Below are 26,118 nucleotides of genomic sequence, written 5' to 3' on the forward strand. Positions count from 1 at the left end.
GGCCGCGGGAGGAAGGCGGCAGCGCGGGAAGCCGCTACGCCGCCCGCACCTGCGAGAGGGAACAGCAGCAACTCCCAGCGATTTAGTCCCCTCCCCTTTCCCGGGTGGTATAGGGATTTTTTTTTTTTTTCCTATTTTCGTCAACAGTTCAAGGCAGACATACAAGGCAATACTTAGGTAGCGAAGAAGAGCCCGGGACGTCGAACAATAGATGTAAAACTGGATCCGCTCTGGAAAAAGCAAGCTGAAATAAAATTCATGTAAGGAAATAATATATTTAAGTAGGTGTAATGCTAATCAAAAATAGGCTGCGAGGACAACAGGAGTACAGAATAGTTTGAAGTCATGTTTTCCTCCAAAGGAGCATTAAGATCTTAACCTGTGTGACCAATATAGAAAAACAAGTATTTTTCAGCTCTGTGCTACTACCTACCCCACTGAAACATCAGAGAGGTGGTAGGAGTATTAGAGATGTGAAGTCTTTTATCATTCCATGCATACAGCAGATTTTGATGTACAGTTTGAGTTGCACTGAGGAATTAAACACCAAGAATGCAAAGCAACAGATGAGACAGCTGCAGGTGGTGGAGGTCTTTATTGAGATTATAGCACAGATACACTTCTATAATTACCTTTCCACTTTTATACAATAGTTAAAAATGCTTGCTACAGTGCACATATAACTTAGTAACCAAGAGAATCCAAAACTTAACTGCAGTTCAAATAAATAAATAACCTAATGTTTTAAGGTTTATATTTTAATAAGGAAAAGGAACTGTACAATATGAAAATATAACAATACATAAACATTAGAATCTAAAGTTTTGTAGAAATAAAACTGCAATTTCCCATAAACAGTGCAAGAAATAAAATTCAGATAAGCTTCTGAACTGTGAAATTCCAACAATTCTTAAGTTATCATGCAGACATAGCATTTTAAGCCATGCTGGTTTCTATTATAGCATTAATGGTATCCCTTTTACTTGAAAGACTGATAGCCGTTAAACTCACTGTGACAACTGCTGCCAATCCACTCTTTTCTACAGTACATTATACACAGAGGTATTATGTTGCATTCAGAAAGTAAAATATTACATGTTTCTACTGAAAAAAAGTCAATATTTTACTTTTTCCCCCTCCAACATGTTCAAAACTATGTCATGTAGTAAAACCAGCAACATTTCCCCCAGTTTAGATGAAAAAAACCCCACACTATATAATGGACCATAATCAAGATGTGGTTACTGCCTAGTCACCTTTCAAGTTCAGAATTTATTACTGAAAAAGTTTAAATGGTGGAGATGTTATAAAGTTTGACCTCTTGTTGAGAAGTGATGAATATAATAAACCTGAAAAAACAGTGGAAGTAATTTATCTTTTGTGTGCGTAACCAACCAGTTACATACAGACTCGAAATGTTGTTCAACTTAAGTTTCTATATAAAATTCTCATTGAGGCAAAGACCAAGGAATGCAATTAATACCAAACTGTAAACACGTCATTCATGTTACTCTGAGTGCACATCAACAACATAAGAGTTCTCCTCAGACTTTGGCAACAAGACTAGGTCACATAGGTCACAGCAGCATGAGTTCACATGGAAGACTGAAAGCACTGCAAAAGAACATACTAAAAACACCAAGACCTCCTAGAAACCAGAAAAATCTGTGACAAGTGCCCCTCCTCTTGACACTCTTCCGCTCAACTGCTGCTTTCTCAATGCCTAATTATTATTATTACTTTAATTTTACAGTTCTGTAGTCTCAGGTCTCTGTGCTTTAGCTGCATAGGTTGCCTTTGTTTTGCACTCTAGCCGTTGTAAGTCCAAAGAGTTACAGTTCTGTCTGCAGAAGATGACAAGAAGGAAAGATCTTGTGTGTGCCACCTGCATTGAATAACTTTGTCCTTGTGCTCTCCCACCACCATAAGAGGAAGCTGCTTCGTGAGGTCCCCTATGGCAGAGGAACAGAAATCATTAGTCATAGTCAGTTCATGAATTTTTATCCCAGCTCTTTGGCTTTGAGGTGGGTTTTTCAGTGGATTGTTGTTTGTTTGTTTAGTAAAACTTAGGTATGTATTTCACCTTATGAAACACACTTGACCTTTCTCTCACACATACAGAGCATAACACAAGGCCCCAGTGTTTTGGTTTCTCGGCATTACTGGACACAGTACAACTTTAAAATACAAGTATTCAGAGTTTTTTAATGGTCCAAGAAAATCAAGTCAATTAGATATACCTGGTATCTTCTTTCTTAACTCCTCCCAATAAAAATAAGCATCATGATTATCACACTTTTTTTTTTTAAAAGGTCAGTTTTACAAATGCTGCCTGAAAGCAATGGCCATCTCATCAGGTAACAGTGTTAACTACTTTTTATCATTAGACCCTCCCCTCCAAAACAAGATTTAGTTCACAGCCTACAGTCTTAGCAATGCAACTAGCCAACTGCAAACAGCCATGATCACATTTATACACATTTCAAACCCTTCAAAGCTTTACTATTTTCCCCCCTTTTAAACTAAAACCTGATCTTTGAACCAAGTTCTCTTACAACTTCAGTTTTAAAAGCACCAAACTGAAAATGAACCTAGTATCCTTTGTAAGATGTATGTTACCTTGCAAGTCTGTCACCTTTATTTTCATATCATATGATCCAGTGAGCAAGTAGTGTGCCCCTGGAGAGAAGCGAACAGAACGAACATCACTGGAATGAGGATGATAGCTCTGCACCATTCGTCCTCCTCTGATATCGTACAACATACAGCTAGAGTCCTCTTGTCCTGTGGCCAGGAGACGACCACTAGGATCAACAGCTACTGAGGCTACAGCACTTCCTACAGGAGAAAAAAAAGCCCAACACACACATATTATACTTATGTACCTTTGTCCAAATAGCTAACTTTGTTTTTTAAAACAAGAATATATGTTGTATAAGAATACCAAATGCTGGCCTTAAATTTAGGGTGAACATACCTAGCTACCATTACCTTAAAAACACAATTTTTTTAATGTTCTAACACTTAAAACTCTGAAGTCATAGGTCACATAGGAATGGTAGAAGTCACTATTAAAGCTGCATGAGAAAAAAAATCCCTGTTTCATCACAGGAAAGTAATTCTTTATGAAATAAAGAATAATGCAAAGAATCCCCCCCTATTTATTGCTCCCCCAAATGTTTAAAGAAACAATATTAACCCAAGTGGTTCTTAAGCGTCCTTTTACAGATTCTATAGAGTATGTTAACCTGCAAAAATGTTTGCTCCTTCCCACCTTTTCCCTTGATTCTGGAACAGTTATCTTGTGTCTCACTTACTTGGCAGTGTCTGTTTGAAAGTCATAATGCAAAAAACTAGCCAACTTTTGAAAAAACACATTACTTAAAAAAAACAATCAAAACACACAGGCAAAACTATCTTCATGACTTCTTTTAAAGCCAAGCCTCCATTCTGGGATGCAAAACCCCCTTACATTCACTCTATACTATTTAGACATCTTTAAAATATATTTTTATGCAAGAATGGTCAGAAGCACACTAGCGGGTCTTACCCGTTCCATGAAACGTTGTTCCCACAACACGAACACAGCTTGGCACTCTCAGATCCCAGAATCTTACAGTCTTGTCTTGGGATCCAGATGCAATCATCCAGCCACTCCATGTATAAAGTGCTAAAATATGACCTGTGAACAGGAAGATATATTGATTTGATGAAACACCATTATTCAAATAATGAAATATTACAATTCTGATTATATTTTTTGCATTCAGACATTTAACGACCCTATGGAAAACCTGCAAGTTGCATAATCTAAAATGCCAACAGTGTAAGGCAATACCCAGCTTTGCATCTTCTCTGGAATGAAGCATGCACCACTCTCTCCATTAAATCAACAGCCAACATATTTAAAAACAAACACTCCCTGCTTCTCTCAAAATACCTCAAGAGCATTCTGGAGGAAAAAAAAGGCTTTTTAGAAAGAAACAGACAGATGTTAAAAAGAGCCCCAAACCAAGAACTTGCTAGAACGTAATAGACTTAAAAAGTGCAAGAGAGAAACAATAACATACATACCAGTGTGACCACTTAGGGCATGCAGGCCTTGACCTCTCTGACAATCTGTTGTGTAAATATTACAGTCCCCTGCCCCAGCACTTATTAAAATAGCACCACCGCTTTCTGGGCCTTCCATAAAAGCAAGGTCTCTGATTGTCCCATCGTGCATGCTGAACTCCAAATCTGGTCCTAAAATAATTTAAAAATCAAGGAACAAAGTGAGGCATACTGTGTTTAGTACTGATAGTGCTGCAACCTTTAAAGCAGCTACAGTGATAATACAGAGTATTTTAGGCAAGGGTGAGTACACTACCAAGTATAAACACTGTTGTGCACTTTTCATAAAACACACTATTTCAGTATCTTATTTTGACTGTTGCTTGAGCTTCCTACAGTTCCTAAAGCATTGCTAAATGTATGCAGACCATCTCCACAGCCAATACCAGCCAAGGTTTATAGACTACAGATTTTTTTTTTTTGTAAACTATGGTAAACTAAAAAGTCTTTCTCTGCCGGGAGGAAAGGATCACTGAGAACACTGAACACACAGGACAAGGTAGCTTAAGTTTAAAAGAGGAAAAATAAAGAGCTATATGCCATATATTGATTTGGAGGGTTGGGCATGCAAAATAGTAACTGCTGTGAGAAAATCCTTAGACTTCTGTGACTGGGAAGATGATGGCAGAACTAGACAAGAAAAGGGGGAGCTGGAAGTGGACATAAATGCCTACTGACATTCAATAACTAGTGTTGGGTAAGAACATCTGGTTGTTTTACCGTATCTAAAAAATAAAAAATCAAACCCCAAAACAAACCCCAAACCAACACCCCAAGCCTACCAGAAGACAGCACAATACCAGAGAGTGTTGCAAAACAAACCCAAAATGCAAACAAACAAAAAACCAAACAACACCCAAAAGATAATCCCTAACCCCTCAACGGCTCTTTGATAGACAGAAACTACAGTGATGGTGAAAAGGAAAAGACACTAAAGTTAAATGTATTAGAATAAAAATAACAAAACATATTAGCTACATAATCAGTGTGATTTGTACAGTTTTGCCAAATATTGGACAAATATTGAAAAAATTCTTTAAATACACACACATATTACCTGTTGCATTACAAGTGTCTGCATTAAAAGGCAGTACTTTCACGTATTTATCATTAGAACCAGTAGCTAACAGCTGTCCACAGGGACTCCAGGCTACACAGTAGATTGATCCTTTATGATGCTTGTTCCTTTTGAAGCGAACTACAGGTTGTTTAGGAGCATTATAAGCACTAGGAAAAAAAAACAAAACACACACAACCAATTTCCTTGTATTTTTAAGGAAAGCAACATATTCTAAAATGAAAATACTGTTTTTCTATTATTTTGGATAACAAATACATACAACTGTTTGCATTGAAACATTTACACATGATCTAAGACAAAACAAAAGGATTTTCTCCATTCCATTTTTCCAATTTTTCCTCATCTTCCTATTGTATCTGTGATTGGAGATGCAAAAAGAACTTACACAGTCCCTTCATCTATAAAGGGTTGATACAGATAAAATAGAGTAACTACTATCTACATACCCCAGAGTACTAAATTGTTAGGATTTTTCTCTACATTCTTCATACTTCAACAAATTGATCCTGCGGCCACTTTTGAACATGCTTGAGTTCAATTAAGCAGCAGTAAGCCAAGAAAACTCCTAAGGCACACACTACCTATGGTAGCACCCAGTGCAGCTGGCACAGCTAAGGCTGGGACTAAACTATCAGTCTGCAGACTGGGAAATCCAGATTCCTGAAAGAAAAAAGCAGAAGCCTGTGTAACCTCTGTGTATGTGTGCAGAAGCTGTTTCTCTTCCAGTTTCCCAGCCATCAGACAGTCCCTAACTGGGGATTGAGTTTGGTATGACAGGGTAATTCTATGACTGGGCTCCATATATTTGTGTTTGGGACTGTTGTTGTGCCTAGTAGTACTATAACAGTAAAAACTAAGGCCTGCTGTTTTATCCAAAAAGTTGATGTCTATTCCATCCTTGCTGTCAGAATGACTAGGATTCAAACACTTAAAGTGGTTAAAGGATCAGGAAAAATGCTTCTGTGTTAACCCTACCTGAGAAGACAGAAAAGTGTTAAGCAAGTACTGTCTCCTCTTTTTGTTATTTATTTTTACTTAATGGATAAAAACATACTACAAAAGAAGAAACTCATACACATTGACCATTAAGAGCTGTGCACCGGATATTATTTGTCAAATAAAGAGACTCCCAAAGCATCACTCATCTACCAGAAAATCTAATACAGCAGTCTGTGCAAGAAAGACACCTTCACCATTATATGTTAATGCAGGAATCTTCACAGCATCTAAACATGCCAGACATTCTTATTTCTGAAACCATATCAGCTTTACACATGGCTGAAATAAAAGGAACAGTGCCACTGATGTACATTTCCTCTATTTCAATCGATTAACTTCCTGCAATGTTATTTCTCTATTCCCAGAGCAGGAAGTAGTCAAGTGCTTAAGATAAAGTACTGCTGTATCTAACTCCAGCAACATTCACTCCAGTAACATCAACAATAGAAATTCAACTAATTAAGTGGCTGTTGAAAAATTCAGAAACCATACTATAAATACTTGAACAAAAGAGGCAGAGAGAAAAAAACCAAAATTTTTTAAATAGATGATTGTCTTCTGAGATAAACATGGCTTTAGTAACGAACACTAAAATAAATCTAGGAAGCTAAAATTTCCTAAATTAGGAAGCTAACTTTATTTTGTTGCCAGAGAAGAAATCCATGACAGATTTGCCTAAATCAGTACCATCATTCAACACACACTACAGAGCTTCCTAAACAGCCTAATGTCTTGTATCACACTCAGAGTTTGGATTCACATTATTTTTTAAGAGATGGAGGCAGCAGCTGAGAATCACTGATTTTGTCAGGACATGGGAGCACCTGTCCAGCACATGCTGCCAATCAACTGCATGGAAGCACTGTGATTATTTGAACAACATCTGCAGAATTGTAATGTGTATCTATCAGTGTTTAATCTCAAACGTACGAAAAAAGCACACTACTATTATACCTTTAGAGAAAAGAAAAAAAAAACACAAACCCAATCTGTCCTGACTCATACATCGATTTGAAGGACAATTTTAAAACTTAAAAAATTCCTAACAGAACTCTCTGATGTACAATTAAACAACTGCTATTTACCAGATATTCTACATGATAATAGCTTTTTGAAAAACATGAAAAATTTTGAATGAGTGTCTAGATTCTGGTTGTTACAAAGATTAGAAAAATTTTGGAATAATGTAATCTCTCTGCTGACTTATAAATCCCATTGTGAAATGTTTTTGGCAGACTGTAAGCATAGTGAAAAAAAGTAAGAGGAAGTTCAGAATTAAGGAAATATCAGTATTTCTTTCATATCCAGATGCACTATGTCACTTGTCACATCAAATCATGCACTGTAACTAGGGACTAAGGCTACAGAGTCAAGCTAACCTTTTCCAATGGTTAGTATAACAAGCTGTGCAAGAGAAGACCATAGTTATTCAGTGAAGAAGCATCCATTCCACTGCAAATGTTCCGCGCTCTTTACCAATCAACAGGCTGGCTGGGCTTCAGAAAGTCCAGCAAGTCAGCTTGCAGTGAGTATTGCAAAAATCAATTTTTTTGTTTGCCAATAAATATTTTGGAATTAAACTTCAAAGGCTACATTACTGATGATATTTTAAGGAGGAAAAGAAAAAACCAATTACTTTATGAACACTTTGGAAACCTGAACACGGAGTCCTAAACTGAGAAGGTGTCCCAGATAAAGTCACTGCGCATACTTGTAGTTCTTTCTGAAATTGTGAAGATTTAGATGCCTGCACTTCCCCTACTCCAAGAAAATACCTTAACTAGAGCAGAGACAAGGAGATAGTTATTGAGATGGCAATATTTATTTCCAGGTCAAAAAAACATTTTCCCCCCTCCTATTAAGAAAACAGAAAAAAACCCAGAAAAGACTAGGTATGCACAGGAAACCACAATAAGTGCTTTTCCTGTCAAGGAACCAAATAATTAGGAAAAGAGCGTTTATAGTAACAATGGGCCAACAGACATGCTCTGTCAAATTCTGCTGTAAAAGTTTAATAGGATATTGCTTTTTCTACTGTTAAGACTGTCCTCCTGCCAGAAACTGCATTTCATGAAGCCCAACTTGTGCTGGCTTGGGAACTGATACATGCTTTCTCCCACTTTTACAGCTGGAATATCAAAACCAGAGACCATCACAATAAAGACAGAAAAGCCCATCTGCTGAGACAAAACCAAAACTTTTATAAGGAAAGGAGTGGTATTGGTAGCAATGCACCTTACCAGTAATGTAAGGGAGCAAAAATGCAGCCCACAAATACCTAAATTCTTCAGCAGACCATCTTAATTTTGTTTGGCAGTTTAGGTTTCTAAGAAGAGGAGCACTGCACTACTTATAACAACACAAACAAAAGGTATGAAATGTACAGATACCAGTAGCTTCAAGAGAAAAGTGCTACAATACAGAAAAATAAGTCATTATTCAAGCTTTCTTACCTTGGGTCAATTACTTCTGGATAGGCACAAACTCTCAAAGTTTTAGAGTTGGAACCAACTGCATATAAACTCCCACTGGGATGAAAGGCTACAGCTCTGACAGCTTGTGTGTCTTCTAGAGTATTAATGCAAATGAACTGCTTTTTTGATTTGTCATCCTGCATAGAAAGGTAACAGTCAAATTAGGTTCTGCAGCATAGAACTGAACATTCAGAAGTGGGTGCAACTGTTTTACAGAATAATGTAAAACTACTATACCAAATTATTAAAATAGCAGCACCAGGCTAAACTATTCAAGTTAAAGATTTGTAAAGCAATATCTAGTCCACATCAAGGAATAGCATACTTCTAACAGTTCTTTTCTTCACCTCATTTTTACAGCTAACATTAGATTAATATTCCTCATTCTCCTGCCAGGCTTCCAAGCAGCTTTTCTTCTTCCAAACAGCCCATGTCAGATGCATGACATTACAGTTTATTTCAGTATAAACGCATTTGACCTGTGTTAAACTTGCAAGGGGAACAAAGTTGCAATTTTAGGGAAAACAGTCCAAATCATAAATACAGTTAATAAAACAAATGTAATACCAAAGAACCAGCTTTTCACACTGTAGATAACAAAGTTATCATAAAATTATAAGCTTCATTACATCATTCTCCTGACAACTTTGCCACCAGCTTTCTAAAAATTTTGATATTTATTTATTTAATGCAGAACTTTGGAATGTACTTATTACAAAGTTATTCCCCTAAAGTTGGACCACAATGACTGAAGTCCAACAATCAGTATTTCAACCTGGAAAATCTAAAACAATGGCTGTAAAAGACATCCCATTGGAATCTGTTGTCCAAGGAGAAGCTGAGAAAGCTGGGCCTGTTTGGCTTTGAGATCAGAAGGGCATTTCAGGAAGGGATGTGTGTGTATATGTGTGTGTAAAACTCATCTGCATATATAAATACACACTGACAGGAGGAGTAAAAAAAAAAAAAAAAGCGCAAAATTCTCAATGAAAGGACAAGAAGCAATGTTCACAAATTGAAATAGAGGAGATTCCATTTAAACGTTTTTTGTTGCTTTAAAAATCACCATCAGGGTAGTCAGACCTCAGGTTGTCCACAGAGGTTGTGGAGTCTCCATCCTTGGAGATACCCAAAACCCAACTGGAGCCATCCCCAATTAGCCTGCTCTCACTGAGCCTTCTTTGAGCAGTGGGTTTGGACTCAGTCTCCAGATGTCCCTTTCAGTCTCAATGGTCCTGTGATTTTGTAGGTACTGCATCAACTGAAGTTTATTCTAAGTATCAATTAACAATGAGAGGATGCTACAATATTCATTATTAAATACTGGATCTTGTGAAAACACAAACTGTAAAACAAAAAGAAAAAAAAAAACTTACCTCATCACCTCTTGTCCTACTTGAATTCCCCGGAGAGTCTTCCAACTGTGGCTGAGTAACAGCATGTTCTGATACACTGTTTTGATTTGGTAAAGAGTTTAAATGCACACCACCACAGGAAAAAAAAAAAAAAATTGGACTGAAGTTACAGTTGCAGTCATTCTCAGAACTGATTGATTGGTGTGAACAAGCATTACGAGTGTCAGATTCTTTATCATCACACTATTATTTTTACAAGGGGTTGCTGTTTTTGCAGTAAACTTCAGGCATTAAACAACTGAATGCAAGTTAAAAATATTTGTTTTCATCCATAACATACATATGTATACATGTAAGTGGAAGAATGGTTGTTGCTTTCAAGTCAGCACTACCTTTAACTTAACAGAAGAAATCTAATTTCCATTCTGCCCTGCTGCTCTCTCCACCTAGTTTTTATTTCATAAAAAATGTAATAGAACATAAACTAGAATTATGCATATAAAATGGAATAAAAAGTCTGAAACTAAAAGTAAACATAAATGTAAACCATAACAAATAAACACTATTTCTCATGTGTGCTGTCAAAAAAATAAAAGACTTTGTAATCCCTACAAAAATATATAGAAAACACTGATCAGTAGCTAAATACCCCTATTCAATGACAAATTCATTTGATAACTAAAAATAAATACAAAGAGCTACTCCTGCAGTGCTAACAGAAGGTTATCTCCAGTCCTGAACAGTCTCAAATCACTTACGTTTGATTCCCCTGTACAGGTGACTCTTCAGGGAAGGGTATCTGATTAGCTGATCCACGCTTTCGAGGAGTGCTTGTATTAACATTTGGGCTATCAGTTGTTATCCTCTGACTAGCATCTGAAGGCGCTGATGTAAAATTACTTGCTGGATGGGTAGATGCATTCATTTTGCTCCCATTACATTGCTGGCTAAGTGTTTGGACGTCATTTCCAAGACTGTCCATACCTATATTCAATTCTCCTAGTTTCTGGATAGATCTAATAACAAATGACAAGGAAAAAAAAAAAAAGACCACCAAACCAGGTTATTATGAGAACTTGAGGGGTATAGAGTGGGTGGAGGGAAAAAAAAAATAAAATAAAATCAACAAAACCCTCCCAACCTGTTAAGAAACTGCTCAGTAAGATTCTGTTGCTGGTCAGCTCCATCTTCTTGATTTACACCTCCTTCCAACAACATTTGCTGGTACAACTGTCGCTGTTGCTCCTTCTGTTCCAAGTGCTGCTGGTAACGTAGTCTTTGTCTGTAATATTCCTGAAACTGCTCTGTTGAATCGCGAAGCTAAAAAGAAATGAGAATTACTGATGAAAATTAAATAGTTAATTGCAGTACTTAACCTAAATATTCACTTTCTGGTTCGTTATTTCACTATAGGCATCAAAAGGCCAGCAGATTCTTCTTTGAGTGCTTTCATTCTTCCATAAAACCAGATACACTTTACATGTTAAAAAACTGCCAGCCTGTGCTATTCACTGTTGAAGTAGTTCTGCCATAATTCAGGAGGGGACTCCCCTTCCCTACAAAGCTTCCAAAATGTCACTTAAGAGCAAAATGAATAGGTGATTGGAAACTGAAAATAAAAATCAGAAAACAAACGTAAGCTACATTCCAAATTACAAGTCATATTTTTACTACAAAGTCACTATTTTCTGCCATGTTGACACCTCCCTGCCACCAGTCTGCAGAGCAAATTTACCTCTCTCAGTAGCCAAGCTTCAAGTGCTGAATCTTACTTTTGAAATTGGTGCCTTGTTGATACTTGACTGATACTTGTTTGTTGCAATTGGGGTCAATCTTTGATCCTTTGAATTCTGTCATTATTACCCAAACTAAGACCTAAACCTAAAATACATTGCCCAGATGTCCTATTCTGTAAACTCTGGCTTCTAACTCAATCCCTCCAGGAACAATGCAAAAATAAAGCTACTGAAAGAAACTTACATTAATTTCTTACTTGCACATGTATATACATATACCACTATAATGTGGAAAAGGCGAGGACTGGGTACTGCATTCTTTTTTACTTGTGTATAATAGTCTGGCCAACATCCTTACCTACAGCACAGCATATCTTGTCTTCATTCTCTCCTACAAATTCTGCATCTGTTTTTTTTGCCTCTTGAAGCCTGCTCTGTTCTATGTCTAACTAAGATCTTTCCTCCTTCCCCTTATCCCCAACGTGCATACACAATACTGCTGCAGCAGAGAAGTTACTTGGCAAAGTCCTTGGTGGGAGTGAAGTTCTCAAGTTTGAAGGACTTTGTTAATCCTTGTAGACATGAGTGAAGCAATGGGGCCTACTGGAAAACATAGCCCTGTCAAGACTAGACTGGTTTTCAGTACCATATAGATGTCCTAAGCCAAGACAAAGTTTACTTAAAAAAAAAAAAAAATCAAACTGAAGTCTGCAAATAAAACAGACTTCATACTCAATGCTATTCATCATTACTGAATTAAGAGACAGATATTTAAAAGCATAGAAAAAGAACAGTTAACTGTTTTCATTGTTTCCTCCTGAATTTTCCCTATATTGCTGTTAAGGAGAAAAAAAAGAAAAAAGGATAGTCAAGGCACAGGCCTTCAAAGATTAAAAAAAAAAGTTCTGCTATTGTATTCTGTACAGCAGATATATTAAAATTGGGTAATTCCTTAGTAAATGTGTTCCAGGCAGAAAATGATGTGAGATGACCAGATGACCTGTTTAACTTGGTGTTAACACCAAAAATTGCAGGCTACATACCAGATTCCTCACTGAAACACTTAAGGAGATTCTTAAACATTGCATTGTTTAATTCAACATTGCTGGCTTTAAGTACTGCAAAGCTTTTTTTTTTTAAGATATACACAACAGTTTAGCAACACCACTGATGTGAAAAGGCACACTAATCAGCTGCATTACATAGTCAAATCACACAGGACTTTATACAATGGGAAAAAAAGAGAGTAGTTTCTTATATAAGATGCAATATGGTATTTTCACTACAGTAAAAACAAGATTCAGAGCAACCCATTGTCACGCATGATATTCTCAACACAAAGACAAATCATTATGAAATGATCAGAACACAGTTCAAAAAGCCTCATTATTTTTAAACAAACAACCACTACCTCATTCTTCTCTTGTTTGGCTGATCCCTGACTCTGTGATCCAGTAAGTGGTTCATTTTCTGGAACTGAACTCTGGCACAAAGTCTCACTGCTGATGGGATGCTGTGGCTCCACAGGAGTATCACTTCTTGCAGTAACATGGAAAAGAGAAGAAGCTTAGTTGAGAAAAATTAAGAGTGGAAAATCCCCTGGTAAGTAGATAAAGATAACATTCTAGAGTAAAATCTGATTAATACAAGTGTGCAAACTTCTTAAGTCACATAAACCAGAAGATATTGCTTAGGAGAAAAACTGCAATTTGCAATGGGTCACACTAAACAAAATAAACCCCCAAACAAAAAGTACAGTGTGCTTTGTTCCCACCTTTTCCAAAAAGCCTTACCACCATGGGATATCCAAATTCCATGTTTTCTATCTCTACACCTGAACTATATACCCTTTAACTAACAAGTTATTTGAGGTCTCCTATTTTCAAAAGCAATTATGTGCATGGAATGTATCAGATATGATTAATGTCTCCTATAAAGTATTAGTTTAATTACCATTACCAATCTAAATTTAAACTATGTTTAACATCCATTGGCTTGGACATTTCCTGAAAGTGCTACAGAGGAAAATGTTTATATCAGTTTTGTTACTCTTGTGTTATACAAGTATTTCTTCATGGAACTCTTTCCAGAATGCTTTAGCAATCAATAAGTGCACAGAATACATTTAAAATTCAAAGCCCTGGACTCCTATCTTCAGTTTTGCCAACTTAAAGTCCTCTTTACTCAGAGACTTGAAGCAAAGCTGTTTAAGAAGTTACTTTAAACTTCAGGGGTATCTCCGTAAAAATCACAAAAGTAACTTAGCTGACTGAAAAAGACAAGTAATTGCTTGCTGAATACAATTTATAAAAGAAATATGTTATTTCTGTCATGTGCAAGAGGAAGCAAGGGCCAAATTTACATAAAGCTCATCTTCCCTGCTTCCACCCTTACAAATACTGTTGTTTAAACTGGACACATAATCTGAAGTTGGATTTTCTTCTGCAAAATGTAATGCCTTCTTTAAAACTATGGCTCTGTCCCCTTAACCTAATTCTAACCTTCGAGAGATGTATTAATGAAAAAACATGTTAAGAACTATAAACTTCATTTAACATCACATTAAAATGCTGACACAAAGACTAACTGCAGCAATTTACCGCTTCATTTAGCCCACAAGATAACTCTATTTGTGCAGAATTATTCCAGTACACTAATATTGAAAAGGAAACAAAAAGCTTTCAAGAATAAATTTTAACCTTGGACCCTGGGCTACATGCACCAATCTTAAAAGTTTGTGCATACAGTCCGGTAAAATTACAGGATCCACAATTCATTAGTATCTCCAGGGTACACTTTTAGAAAATGTAACACAAAGGATACTTCCCTAAGACTCAGGCTATCCACAAAAACTCCAGTTTTGAAGAGGCTGGTAAAACCAGAGATTTAAAATGGATCTTTTAGAATCAAACAAAACAGCTCTTTTCAAGATAAGCATTAAGGTCATGTATTAAAATATACATTACTGTCAACGCTTCCATTATCATTGGTGAACTGACATCAGCATGATGATGTTTGTTTCCTTTTTCTCGAGCTTATTTCCAGCTGCTCTTTATCTTAACACAAGATACAGAATTTTGCTCTAAGGCAAAACTAACAGTGTCAGCAACTGCAGCCAGGACTGAATACCACAGCTCTAAAAGTGTCCTCTGCTGGCCAGTGCACCCCACTGCAGGGAGTTACCCACCCGGTTCTCTAAGAGCCAAAAAAGCCGGCAGCAGGCTGCTTTCTAGAGAAGCTTGGATATAACGTTTAGAATGGGGCAGAACTGCTGATCAAAACAAAGGCCAAGCAAAAACAAGATAATCTCTTAATTGACAAATACCATTTCTCCTAGTTACCAGAACTTTTCTCTTAGACAGTAAACAGTGCAAAGTTTTGATACAGTCTTTAGTTCTTAAGGAAGGAGAAAAGTCAGTTTTGCAGTCTACACTGCATTAAAAGAATTTATTAATAGCATTCACTGCTATAACAACCCATCTCCAAGTCCAATATAAAAAACATAATACATTCAGCTGTCTTATTCTGATGTGGTTTGGAAAAGGGTAAGTAAATATTTAAGCGGAACTACTATTGTAACAATTTAAGTGATAAAGAGGACTGCTACAGTGACAGCATATAGTGATTTCCACTGACCTCATCAGGACTATTTCCATATGTAAATTTTTGAAGTATGCTTAATCACTTACAGTGTCAGGACTAAAATTTACAGACACTTGAGGACCAAATGGGATGGGGAAGGAAGATGGAGTTACAGCTTTCCACTGTGTCAATTTATTAATCTGTATTGAAAGATTTCAGTAATACTGAATATAAATTTTAGACTCTATTACATAATCAGAGCATATTTGTGCTCTGCACTAGGATCTCAGCTTTAAAAAAGTCCAGATTGAATCCATAAGGCTCAAAACCAAATATGAAAGTCTACTTTGATCATGAAAGTGTAAGGAAAAAACCACTTTCTATATGTGGTTTTAATTATAACAGAATTTAAACAATGGAATTATGTTTCAATGGTACAATCACGTTCAAAGTTACAATGCAGGTAGTAACCCAGTCATATTAAGTGTAATGTAAGCCAAGGTAAAAATAAAACTACAGTTGCCCTTACCGCTCAGGTGACTCTTCAAAAATGCTGTGACACTCAGTGTTCTCAAGCATGAGACTTCGGCTGAGGTTCTGTACTCCTGGGTAATGGAAGTTAGCAAAGGAGTGTGACATTGGAGAAGTTTTGGTCCCAAGGTCTGTGACTCGCTTATCATGATTCGTTAATCCACATGACAGCCCATCTAAGGCAGGATTTAAGGAGCGGGTCATGTAAGCATCTGCTGATTGAGGCCGTCTCATTGGGGATGATGGATAAGGAGAAAGTTTGCTGATTAGAGGTGTCAAAAGATCAGCATACGCAGCTTTTGTAGGCTTGAGGAGTTTATCAACATGAATATTAAGCATCTTTTGTTCAAAAGCACAAGAAAAAACAGTTGCTGGTAGATTCTGCAGCCATGACAATAAACTAAGGTCCAAATCATCACACCCATTACCACACAAGAGATCGATGCCCAGCAATACTTCACTTTCTGTGATTTCTTCTCCTGTTGCTTTACTCTGACAGAATTCCACACAACATTCATAAAGCAATCCCTTCATTACAAGCTGAAATAAACGATTGTTACTTGCTTTGAAGCCAGCCTCACTCAGTTTCCTATCGGCAGGAATAAACTCTGCCACCATGACGCAGGCTTCTTCAAAGCAGTGAACCCGTGCAGTGCTGGGATTCCAGTCCTTGAATTCCGCGTGGTTGGTCAAGCGAGGCAGTGTCAGTAGTAAGCAGAGCTTACTATAGTCTTCCTTAGAGGGACAATATTCTTCCAACGCATGTAGGCACTGTACAGCCTCTCGCATTGTAAACTCCAGCTACAGAAATATTAACAGGAACAGAGTTTGTAGTACATGTGTTTCTACAATAAAGCAGTCATTTGAAGAAGAACAGGCAGTAGCAGAATTTCTCCACTATCTTTTCTTTGTTACTATTACTGTTTTCATTAAAACAGCATACAATACAGAGTCTGAAATTGCTGATGCAAATGCAGTTAAAACAGAGCCAAATTCCCAGATGCTTTGACTTCCTATAATCCCCTACCCAGTCCCATTTTCTACACATCTATTGAACTTTCTCATGTCACTGCAGGTTTGATAGGCTTAAAATTTCAAATCTGTAGCTAAACAGCTCCACTTCTATTCTAGCACTGAAGGTTACTTCCATTCTCAAAGCCAACTGACTTGTTTTCCCTTTTTTTTTTTTTTATGAAAAGCTATTGGCATAAATTATAGAAGGCTTGTGCATTTCACTAGTTTACAGTGATCAGCAACTTGGAGTTGACTTTTAAGAAGTTCAAAATATTCTCAGAAGATCAGACCTCCAAATGAATAGAAGGCTTTAGTAAAAAGCTTGTTAGCTAGAATCCAAGAAACCACGTTAAACACGTAATTTGGCATTTTTAGGTACAAAGATTTCAAAAACAATAAAAAGCCTGACTTATCCATGTTACCTAGGATATGCTTGATACAGTAGCCTTCCATCCAGAACATGCCAACATATTTGGTAACATTCAAAACAAAAAATAAAGGATATATCTGCATATTTTTCTTCTACTGCTATCTAGAAATAGTATACTGATTGAGAGATTAGAGGAATAGTACACCTTCCCATTACAACTATAAGGACAGCTTTCTCTACACTGTCAAGAGAAGACCCTGCAGTAAAATGTATATGTAATGGGGCAGAGAAATGAAATCAATTCAGTTTGGAAAATGAAATCAGTTGTTTTAAAACTAACAGCATTCTTAATTTTTCATTTAATAACATTTTTATCTTAGAAATTAATTTCATAATCTGCACACCTTCTTTGCTAGTTTATGTTTCTTTCCATATTGAAAGCCTAAGTTCACAACTCCTGCTGTTTCACATTTAACTGAATCAGTCCTTCATGAACACATCTGTTCCCTCCAAACAACTGTGTCCTTTCTCTCTAAAAGCACAGAAATCAAGGTTAACTCAATTCAGAATCTTTCACCTGATCCTGATTGTGACAATAAATTTCTGTGATTCTGAGACTTGCTTCAGAACACTTTTGGAAAAAAGAGTCTTGCACTTTAGCATAATGGCCTAAAGTAAATCCCAGGATCAGGACCACAAACATTGGCTGTTCTGTGCTGCTAAATTTCAAGCAACCCATGTATACACAATTCTATTTGAGACCTGGAGCCACATTCATTTCCAGAAGATACCAATTATTTTTTCCCATTGTTTATGAAACCATTTGGTAACAGCCAAAATTTGTTTATTCTGTGCTGGGAGCTCCCGCTCTGCCTTTAATCAGAATGTCTCAAGAGGCTTCCTGACACCAAAACCCAAACCAGAGACAACTCTTACATGCTGAGGCTCATCTTCTGCCGACATCGCATTGTTTACACATAAGGCTTCCAAGAACTTCTGCTTCATTATAATGTAACGAAATCTGCAGGTAAGAAGTGAAATACTACACATCATGATCCAGTAGCTAAACATTCTTTTAGAGACAAGCAAGGTATTTTACAGCAAATTTGATACAGACATAGAAATTGCAGTGACAAGGAACTCTGATGTGAAATTTTAACAAATTGTTAACCACAAAATTATTTTTTAACAGGAAAGTTACTTTTCAACTATTGCTTTCAGAAATATTACTTTAAAAATATTAGACAGTAATAAGAAAAAAGTATAGCAATCACACTTATTTCTTGAATGGAAATATGACAGAGCAGCTAAATGTAAAAACTATAAAAAAAAAAAAAAATAAAAAATCACAGAATGGTCTAGGTTGGAAAAGACCTTGAAGAACATCCAGTCCAACATATCCAGTCCACGAGCACAACATGCATCATAGTGCTAAAGAGTATGGCAAATGAAAACTCATTACAGACTGCGTGCACATATTATAGTTTGTTAAAAAATGCATGCACGCACTTTAGGAACTGTACACAGGTTAGAAAAAACAAAACCTAAAGGTGAAGAACTTAGAACTACTGCTTTCATAGACAATACTTAGAAATTCATGTATTTTCCACAACTCAGAAAATTGAACTCTGACATACATTCAATTTTACCTTTTCTTGTCGAATTTTTCCATGCATTCCAGAGGCTGAATAAATTGAAGAACCTCATCCCACTGACCATCAAGAATCAATTGCCTAGAAAAAGAAAGAGTCACTCCTTCAGTTTCACTGGACAAGAACATCCCTCCTTCTCATTTAAACACATTAACAGGGGATCAACCTGCTTTGAGAAGTTACACAGTGCACAGATGCCAAGATGACTCTCTGACATGACAAGTAATAGGAACAAAATCCAAGTCTTTTCTCAATATTTTGCAAGAAGAACTGCATACTGGAAGGACAAATAATGACTTTTAAAGGCACATCCAAAAGGACAAAATGGTCCTTGTGTCTCTACTTCACCTGTAATTCTCATTTAAAAAAAAAATAAAAAAATCTTACTTGAAGAGTACAAATATATTGATAGAACAAATACATCCTGAAGAATGAAAGTGAACTTAAAAATGAGTTAATTTGAATTGCATAAATATTGCTGGGCCTATTTTATAATGAGGGTTGGGAAAACACACAGCTCCCATATTAAGAATGTAAGAAGAGCAGCTTGGCAGAACTATGCCAGCACAAGAGCTCCAAGACCAGTGGGCTAGACTGTACAGGTGGATTAGTTTCATTTCTTCACACCCTTAAATCTCCATAAAAGGCCCAGGTCTACAAGGGGCAAGTTTCTCCTTAGATGTATACTGCAACTAAGCTAAAAATGAAACAAATAATTAATAACTTTAATCTTTCTCTAATTCTTCTTGAATTTAATTTTATTCCAGTATCTGTAATATTAATCAAAAGGATGCAAGGTGAGAAATCTTGTTCAGTAATAAAATATTTTTTGATGTTTTAAGTACAGCTGGATAAATTATTTTGTCATGCTTCTACAAAGTTAAGTACTTTGGCATGAAATAGAAAACAGCAATGCTAAAAACTAGCATGCATCTATAGTGACTCCTTTTAATAATTCTGAGGGCAATATCCTGAATGGTAAATAAAACCAACTCTCACACCCCAATGACAGCGGACACTCCTTTCATACTGTTAAAATAAAAGAGAAATCTAGGTATTATTTTGAAATACAGATAATATTTTGGGGAAAAATCTTTGGAAACCACCCCATCTCAGATCTTATTGTCAAAATACTTTATTTTAGAAGTCAATAAACTACACATTAGTTTTGTGTGACATGGTAAGCAGATAATAACACATCACTGATGCCAACAGATCTTGTTCACCATCCTATTTCTGCTCACATGCTTTCCTTGACTTAACCTGCACCGCCACTTACTAAGAGTCCTTCCCACTTGAATTCATCATCATGCCAGAAAAATGACTACGTTAAAATGAATAAACAAGCAAACAAACAAAAATTCTAACTCAGAATATATTAACTTCAGAGCTGGAATACAATGCAGGGCTAGAGCACAAGAACTGTGGTCAGAAGAAGCAGATGAGGGCATAAGACCTCCAGTTTAGTGGCATGGGGCTGCCCACAGACCAACTGTATGTTTTCATGTATGTTGTATTGAAGCACCAGAGAAAGAAGTCCTACCTTAGAAAAAGCATGTCATCTGAAAACAAGCCATTAATGACCCCACTTTCTTTCTCAAGGGCCAGCATACTGATATGAAGTTTCCTTGAGTTCAGAAAATCTAGTATTAGTTTAATTATTTCAGCTTCTTTAACATTCACTGTTTCTTCAGCCGTCATGATGGCTGCCTAAAAGGGAAGAGATAATTATAGCTATGATCAATATCTTATTTTATGCTTGGTTAACAAATGTTGGCTACTAAAAAAAACCCCAACAAAATACAAGGTTTTTAGAATAGAACATTGCAGCATTATGAAAATTAAATAGATTACAAAATTCATTTTAAGAGGTTGATTATGAAGCCACACCTAACAATGCATCTGAATCTTTTTTTTGTCCTATGCATATACTGAGGACAAACAAATCTACCAAGAAATCAATCCACCTGCAGTGTGAAAATATCGTGCATACTAAGTTTGCAATATTAAAATTTTCCTTTCTGAAATGCAAGCAGTGAAGTTCAAAGACCATAAAAGTGAGCGAGCTAGTTACTGTGTCATTACCTAGAGATCTTCTATATAAATGTTTCTAACACATACAAAAAGCACAGCACACTAAAAATGCAGTCTCCTCCCACCCCATTTCTGAAGTAGTGTATGACAGTTAAGCCAGGGGTTTTCACTCTTTTTTCACACGGACACCTACTTCTGTCTATATGCTTCATGAAGAACCTAAAACTGCAAACCTAAGGTGATCTAAGCCAGTTTGACCACCAACTGCCAGTCCCACTCATCTGCCACCAGCCATGTGCTCCTGGCCCTTCCTTTGCACTCCTCACTTTGTCACTGGGTTAGCTTTTCCATCAACTATTGTGTTGAAGTGGCTCAGCAGTTTAATGATCTCTCCAGCCAGCAGAAAGTAGGAAGACACAGCTGGGACAGTGAGAGGCCAAGGCCATGGCTGCCAGCAGCGTTTAAAGCCCCCATGGATGCCCCGTCTAAGCTCCTTTGTAACACAGTTCCTCCAAGGATATGAGAGTTGTAGCATGTACTTCTCTTAGGAAACCTAAAATAAATTCTGCTTCTGGCTAAGTCTTGCATGGTTCCTTAAGTCTGACTTAAAGTAGAAGCTGTTCAACTGGGGTTTTTAAAGCCTTAAAAAGACTTTACAGCTGTAATTCCTAAGCTGATCTGCTGAAAACTGTCTGGGGATGTGGGGAGAAACCCTGTAACACTGCCAAGCCACATAGCATTGGCTCATCAGGAACTCTTCAAAAAAACGCTAGCAGCTACAAGAATGTGATTTCACATCAGGAAAAATACAATTTAATCCCGTGTTACTGCAGAAAGGGGCAGTCCCTGTTCTCACCTCTGCACTCAGCCACAGTCACTTCATGGCACCCACAATGGAGCTGTATGGTTAGCCAGATCACTTCTCTGATCCAGGTGCTAGTTCAATGTTTATTCACTCCCTGTACACAAGGAACTTACAGAGCTTTGCTTTCTGGCAGTAGCAAAGTCTGAACCTGACTTAAATTGATTATGGGAATGCACCAAAGAACAGAAGAAGCAAGTATTGGTGAATAACCATCAGCAGGAAGCAATACCCCCAGGAACAAGGAGAGACAGTGGAATAACAGGGATCAGAAGAACTAATAAAGGCAAGATGTCCACAAGAATAGGTTATAGGTTAAAAGTGCTCCCACTTTTAATTCAAAAGGGGAAATAAAAATACTACTTAACTCCTGCACACAGCCATTAACTTAGGCAGAAATCTAACAACTACACAACCAGCCACAGATGATGCAGCTCCAAAGACAAGCTGAAGAGATGATGCAGCCTCCAGATATGCTGGCCTAGGAAAACTGAATCCCATTAGCTAGTTATCTATCTCATATTAGGAAAGATGCACAGAAGCTGGTAATAAGAAATCGGAGAACAGATAAAAGTTTGAATAATCCAAATAAGACACTCAAAGTATTAACAAGAAATAAATTATTTACTTGAAAACAGGGGAAGAGACAAATAATCCAGTGAAACTTCTCACTGATCATCATAAACTAATGCTAATGAACTTGAAGGGATACAAAAAAATTCGGCATTACTAAGAGGGGGTTTTGTACTACATCGTCCAAATCCCCAGGTTTCCCCATCTTCCTCACAGCTCTGTGCCAACCTTTTTTCCAAGTAAGTTTCTGCCAGAACTAGAAAAGCATTTGATTATAGTAGCATAATTTATTTTGGAACAACAGAGACCTAATTGTGCCAGATGAAGTGGACTAACTTCTTTTTAAAAATGGCTGTGCTTAATTCTCATTTTAGTCATTGAAGACTCCAATCACCAAGTATTTTGATGGGTCTCATGAAAGAAACCCAGAGACCATGTGCCCATTTTCAGCTAGTAGAGTCAAAGGAAAAAATTAAAAGCTGGCTTGCAGAATGCTTTGTTGCAGGAAAGAAGGCAGACAGACACAAATCCAAAACTAGAACCTGAAACAGTATGAAAATGTAAGGAAAAAGCATCTTTCAAGAACTTCCCCTTTTGGCAAATGGATATGGATTTTTGGTCCCAGAGAAAAATTCAACACTACTCTTATACATTGAAAGAAAAAAAAAAAAAATCAACACAAATTTATGAGTAGTTTAGTATTAACATCTTAATTCCCAGCCACACCTAATGCATTTGCATTTCTCATATTATGTTTTATGGCACTGGTGGTTCTTATATAAAATAAATTAATTTCCTTGCCAAAAGACAAAGTAAAATTTAAGCAAAGCTATGCTGAGACTACCCATCAGAAAACTACTGGAAAAACTTAGACTGACTCTCTTTGAAAAAAGGAACACCAAGTCCAGCTTTCTTTTCAACTGAATCTACTACACTCAAGTCTAAATGGGAAGCCACCCTACATAGCTTCAAGATTAATTCTCAAAATTAATTATTTATATATTCTATTGATGGAAAAATGAGCATAATACTCAGTACACTGCTTAAGAGTACACCTACATTAAGTAAAATCTAGCATTGGCAAGAAGTTGTCTTCCATTTCCATTGTAGTTTTAAAAACACAGGTTTGTCCTGAAGATAACACTTTATTTAAAATGCCCACATAAATTAGGATAAAGGATGATCAGCACGGTCCATATATGATAGGGGAATAGTAACAGCATTTTGGGGGTCCTGTTCAGAAAAACATAATTCGTGAAGAAGAATCAAAGTACATTGATAATCTCAGACATTAACAATATTATGAAAGTATTTAGTGTGCATTTCCTGTCAGAGCACACAAATAGCTAGAAAAGAATGGTAAATCTACTAGAGAAGATTTTCACATAATTTATGATTTTTTAAGGATGATGAGCTCAGACATCTCTTATAAGCATTATACAGTCAAATTAACAAGCAGCACTGTAACACTATAATTAAATTAAAAATATACAGACTTACACATCACCCCCTATGAAATATATCAGTTTTTCTGCCATTCAGTGGGGGGTGTGTGTGTGTATGTGTACAAATAATAACAACAACAATAATGCAAAGAAGATCAGGGAAACTCAAGATTAGAGATCAAGCTTCATCTTTGGTCCATCTCACTATATGGCATTCTGCCAGCACATATGGCACACAATGTCACAATCTGATCAGCTCAAGCACTAATACTCAAGAATGACTGAAGCACAGCCTTAGTTTGAGGTACAAATGAAAGTAAATGAGTGTTAGAGCTTAACATTTCAGGTGACTTTTATCAACCAGGTTTTTGCTACCACCTTTTAATCTTACCCAGACTTTTCAGAACAGCACTTTTCCACAACTGCCCTCCTTCCTTTTCTCCTGTCCATTCCCCCTTATTATCTCCCCTTAGTTCTGTATTTAAATTCGCTTTCCTCTTAATAAATCTACATTAAAAAAAAAGTTCTTGCCACAAACCTGGCGTATGTTTTCTCTGTAGCTTCAATGGACAAGATGTCCTTTAAACAAACTCTTTGAAACATAGACTACCTACTCCTAAATTTTCCACAGACGGGTTTCACTTTGTTCTGTTCTTACTCATGTTCTAAGAACATACCAACAGCAAGAACCTTCTCATGGTGTTATAAGCGTGGAAACCAATTCTTTAAAATAAAAACCCACTTATGCATATAAATACACTATTTCAGGAAAATGTTTTTAGACCCGAAGTGGCTATAAATAGTGTCTAAGTAGTCTTTCCTTACATCATCTCCCTTAGAAGAAATTTAAAATGTATACACATTCACGTGATAGAAAGTTAAAGTAAGGTTTAATATTCTGGAAAGCATGTAAAAAGTGAAATTCTAAAATAAGCATTATTCCTATGCTATTTCTCATCTGAAATAGATCACTTGCCAATAGTATATGACATGCATTCACAAAACTGGGCAAAGAACATAAAATAACTACTCAGAAATACAGGAAAGAAGTATTATAGTTCAAATCTCAAGTGTCATACTGAGAGTACAGCAATATGTTTAAAGGGAGAAGCAATGCCTAATTAGAAGTCTTGGTTTGCTGACTTCAACGACAGCTGCAACGCATACCCATATAACCTCAGCATCTTTCTTGGTGAGCAATATCACAGAAAAACTGAACATGAAGTAGCAGCACATACTTAAAAAGCTGGCTGGTTTGTGTTGTTATTTCACCTCTTAATCCACCCCACAGTCACTTATGTAAGACTCTTGGGCCTGCCCAGAGGCCACTCTGGAGTTCGGCCTACACAGACCCCACGGGGAAATCAGGGCCTGGTCAGTACCTAGTGGCTCCGTTTGTGATGTGCCCTCAATCATCTTTCAGTTACTCTATATCAAAAGAATTTTTTTTTAAAAAGTGTATAGGCCAAATTTTTTATTAGAGTCATCTTCCAGTTATTCTATATAAAAAACTTCACAAAACATACCTACAAGCCAAAATTATTACAATCGATTCCCACAACTGTTAGGGTAAATGGGTGTCGGTGAGTCGCACTAAGAGACCGCACAATCCATTATTTCAAATGAATTATATTGAAAGTAGTAAGCTCTCCATAGAAACCTTTACCAAACTCTGTAGTTGAACTCTACAATTGAAACATTATTTTACTCCTACACATCAAATAGGTAACCTCTTACATATCAGCCTTTTCTTCCTCACACAGATTTTTCACTGGCTTGCCCTCTAATAATTTTTTTTTTTAACCCTGCTTACATCAGCTGTTGCTTTAGAGCCACCACAGTAATCCTTATATCACCAGGCTTTAGAGGTGACCAGCAGAGCCCTGTATATTCATCAATCCCTGTTACAACATGCACACTTTACCCAGAGCATTCTGCATCATGAATGCCAAAAAGGTGTCATTAAATTATGCAATACTTCCATATTAGAATGAAAATAGAATGCAGAAAACTAAAAAACCCGAAAAAATGACAGATATTAGAAAGGAATGCGTTTGGACTAAAAAAAAACCGCTCCTGCTCCAATTTTTTTTTTTGCCTCTTCACGTGCGATTCTACACGAAATCCACCTCTGCTGGTGAAAGGGTTCAAAACAACCGCACTGTTTAATTACACAGCGCCCAGCCCGAATTAGCATTTCGGGAATGTCAGCTCAGCACCAGCAGCCGGCAGGGCCGCAGAGAAGCCGACGCTCCTTTGAAGCGGCCCCGGAGCCAGGGCACACCCGCCGCCGCGCC

At 36.9% G+C, this 26,118-nt stretch overlaps 1 protein-coding gene and 1 long non-coding RNA gene across 5 annotated transcripts in view; one reads left to right on the forward strand and one right to left on the reverse strand.

The window, feature by feature from the left end:
• LOC113483146 overlaps positions 1 to 12,326 on the forward strand; it is a 22,319-nt gene extending 9,993 nt beyond the window's left edge. The window contains exon 3 of the long non-coding RNA XR_003398965.1: positions 12,061 to 12,326. This is a non-coding gene — a long non-coding RNA (uncharacterized LOC113483146). The remainder of the gene's footprint in view (positions 1 to 12,060) is intronic.
• Positions 577 to 25,359, reverse strand: WDR47 (WD repeat domain 47). 4 transcript variants are annotated; one of them, XM_026854425.1, is made up of 15 exons: positions 25,111 to 25,359; positions 20,451 to 20,617; positions 18,905 to 18,988; positions 18,192 to 18,276; positions 15,870 to 16,672; positions 13,167 to 13,293; positions 11,164 to 11,342; positions 10,781 to 11,038; positions 10,044 to 10,119; positions 8,647 to 8,804; positions 5,171 to 5,340; positions 4,075 to 4,245; positions 3,551 to 3,682; positions 2,620 to 2,838; positions 577 to 1,952 (listed from the first exon to the last, which is right to left on the reverse strand). In XM_026854425.1, the coding sequence occupies exons 2-15, from the start codon at positions 20,606 to 20,608 to the stop codon at positions 1,810 to 1,812; spliced, it is 2,763 nt and encodes a 920-aa protein (XP_026710226.1). In that variant the 5' UTR covers positions 20,609 to 20,617; positions 25,111 to 25,359; the 3' UTR covers positions 577 to 1,809. The 4 variants fall into 4 exon arrangements, with proteins under 4 accessions (XP_026710226.1, XP_026710224.1, XP_026710227.1 ...); XM_026854423.1 differs by having other exon boundaries at positions 13,167 to 13,296; XM_026854426.1 differs by having other exon boundaries at positions 13,170 to 13,293; positions 25,111 to 25,357.
• Positions 25,360 to 26,118: the final 759 nt, after the last annotated feature.

The sequence above is a fragment of the Athene cunicularia genome (genome assembly GCF_003259725.1).
Source record: "Athene cunicularia isolate RWA chromosome 8 unlocalized genomic scaffold, athCun1 chr8_part1, whole genome shotgun sequence".
In the NCBI taxonomy this organism is placed as follows: Eukaryota; Metazoa; Chordata; class Aves; order Strigiformes; family Strigidae; genus Athene; species Athene cunicularia.

Bases quoted from the DNA above. Each gene is read 5' to 3' on its own strand.
- WDR47 (XM_026854423.1), bottom strand. From the start codon at position 20,608: ATGACGGCTGAAGAAACAGTGAATGTTAAAGAAGCTGAAATAATTAAA. The intron at 13,297-15,869 runs GTAAGGGCAACT...TGTTACTGCAAG, and splicing joins TTTGAAGAGTCACCTGAGCG to AAGTGATACTCCTGTGGAGC. The intron at 8,805-10,043 runs GTAAGTTTTTTT...CTTTCTATGCAG, and splicing joins GTAGGACAAGAGGTGATGAG to GATGACAAATCAAAAAAGCA.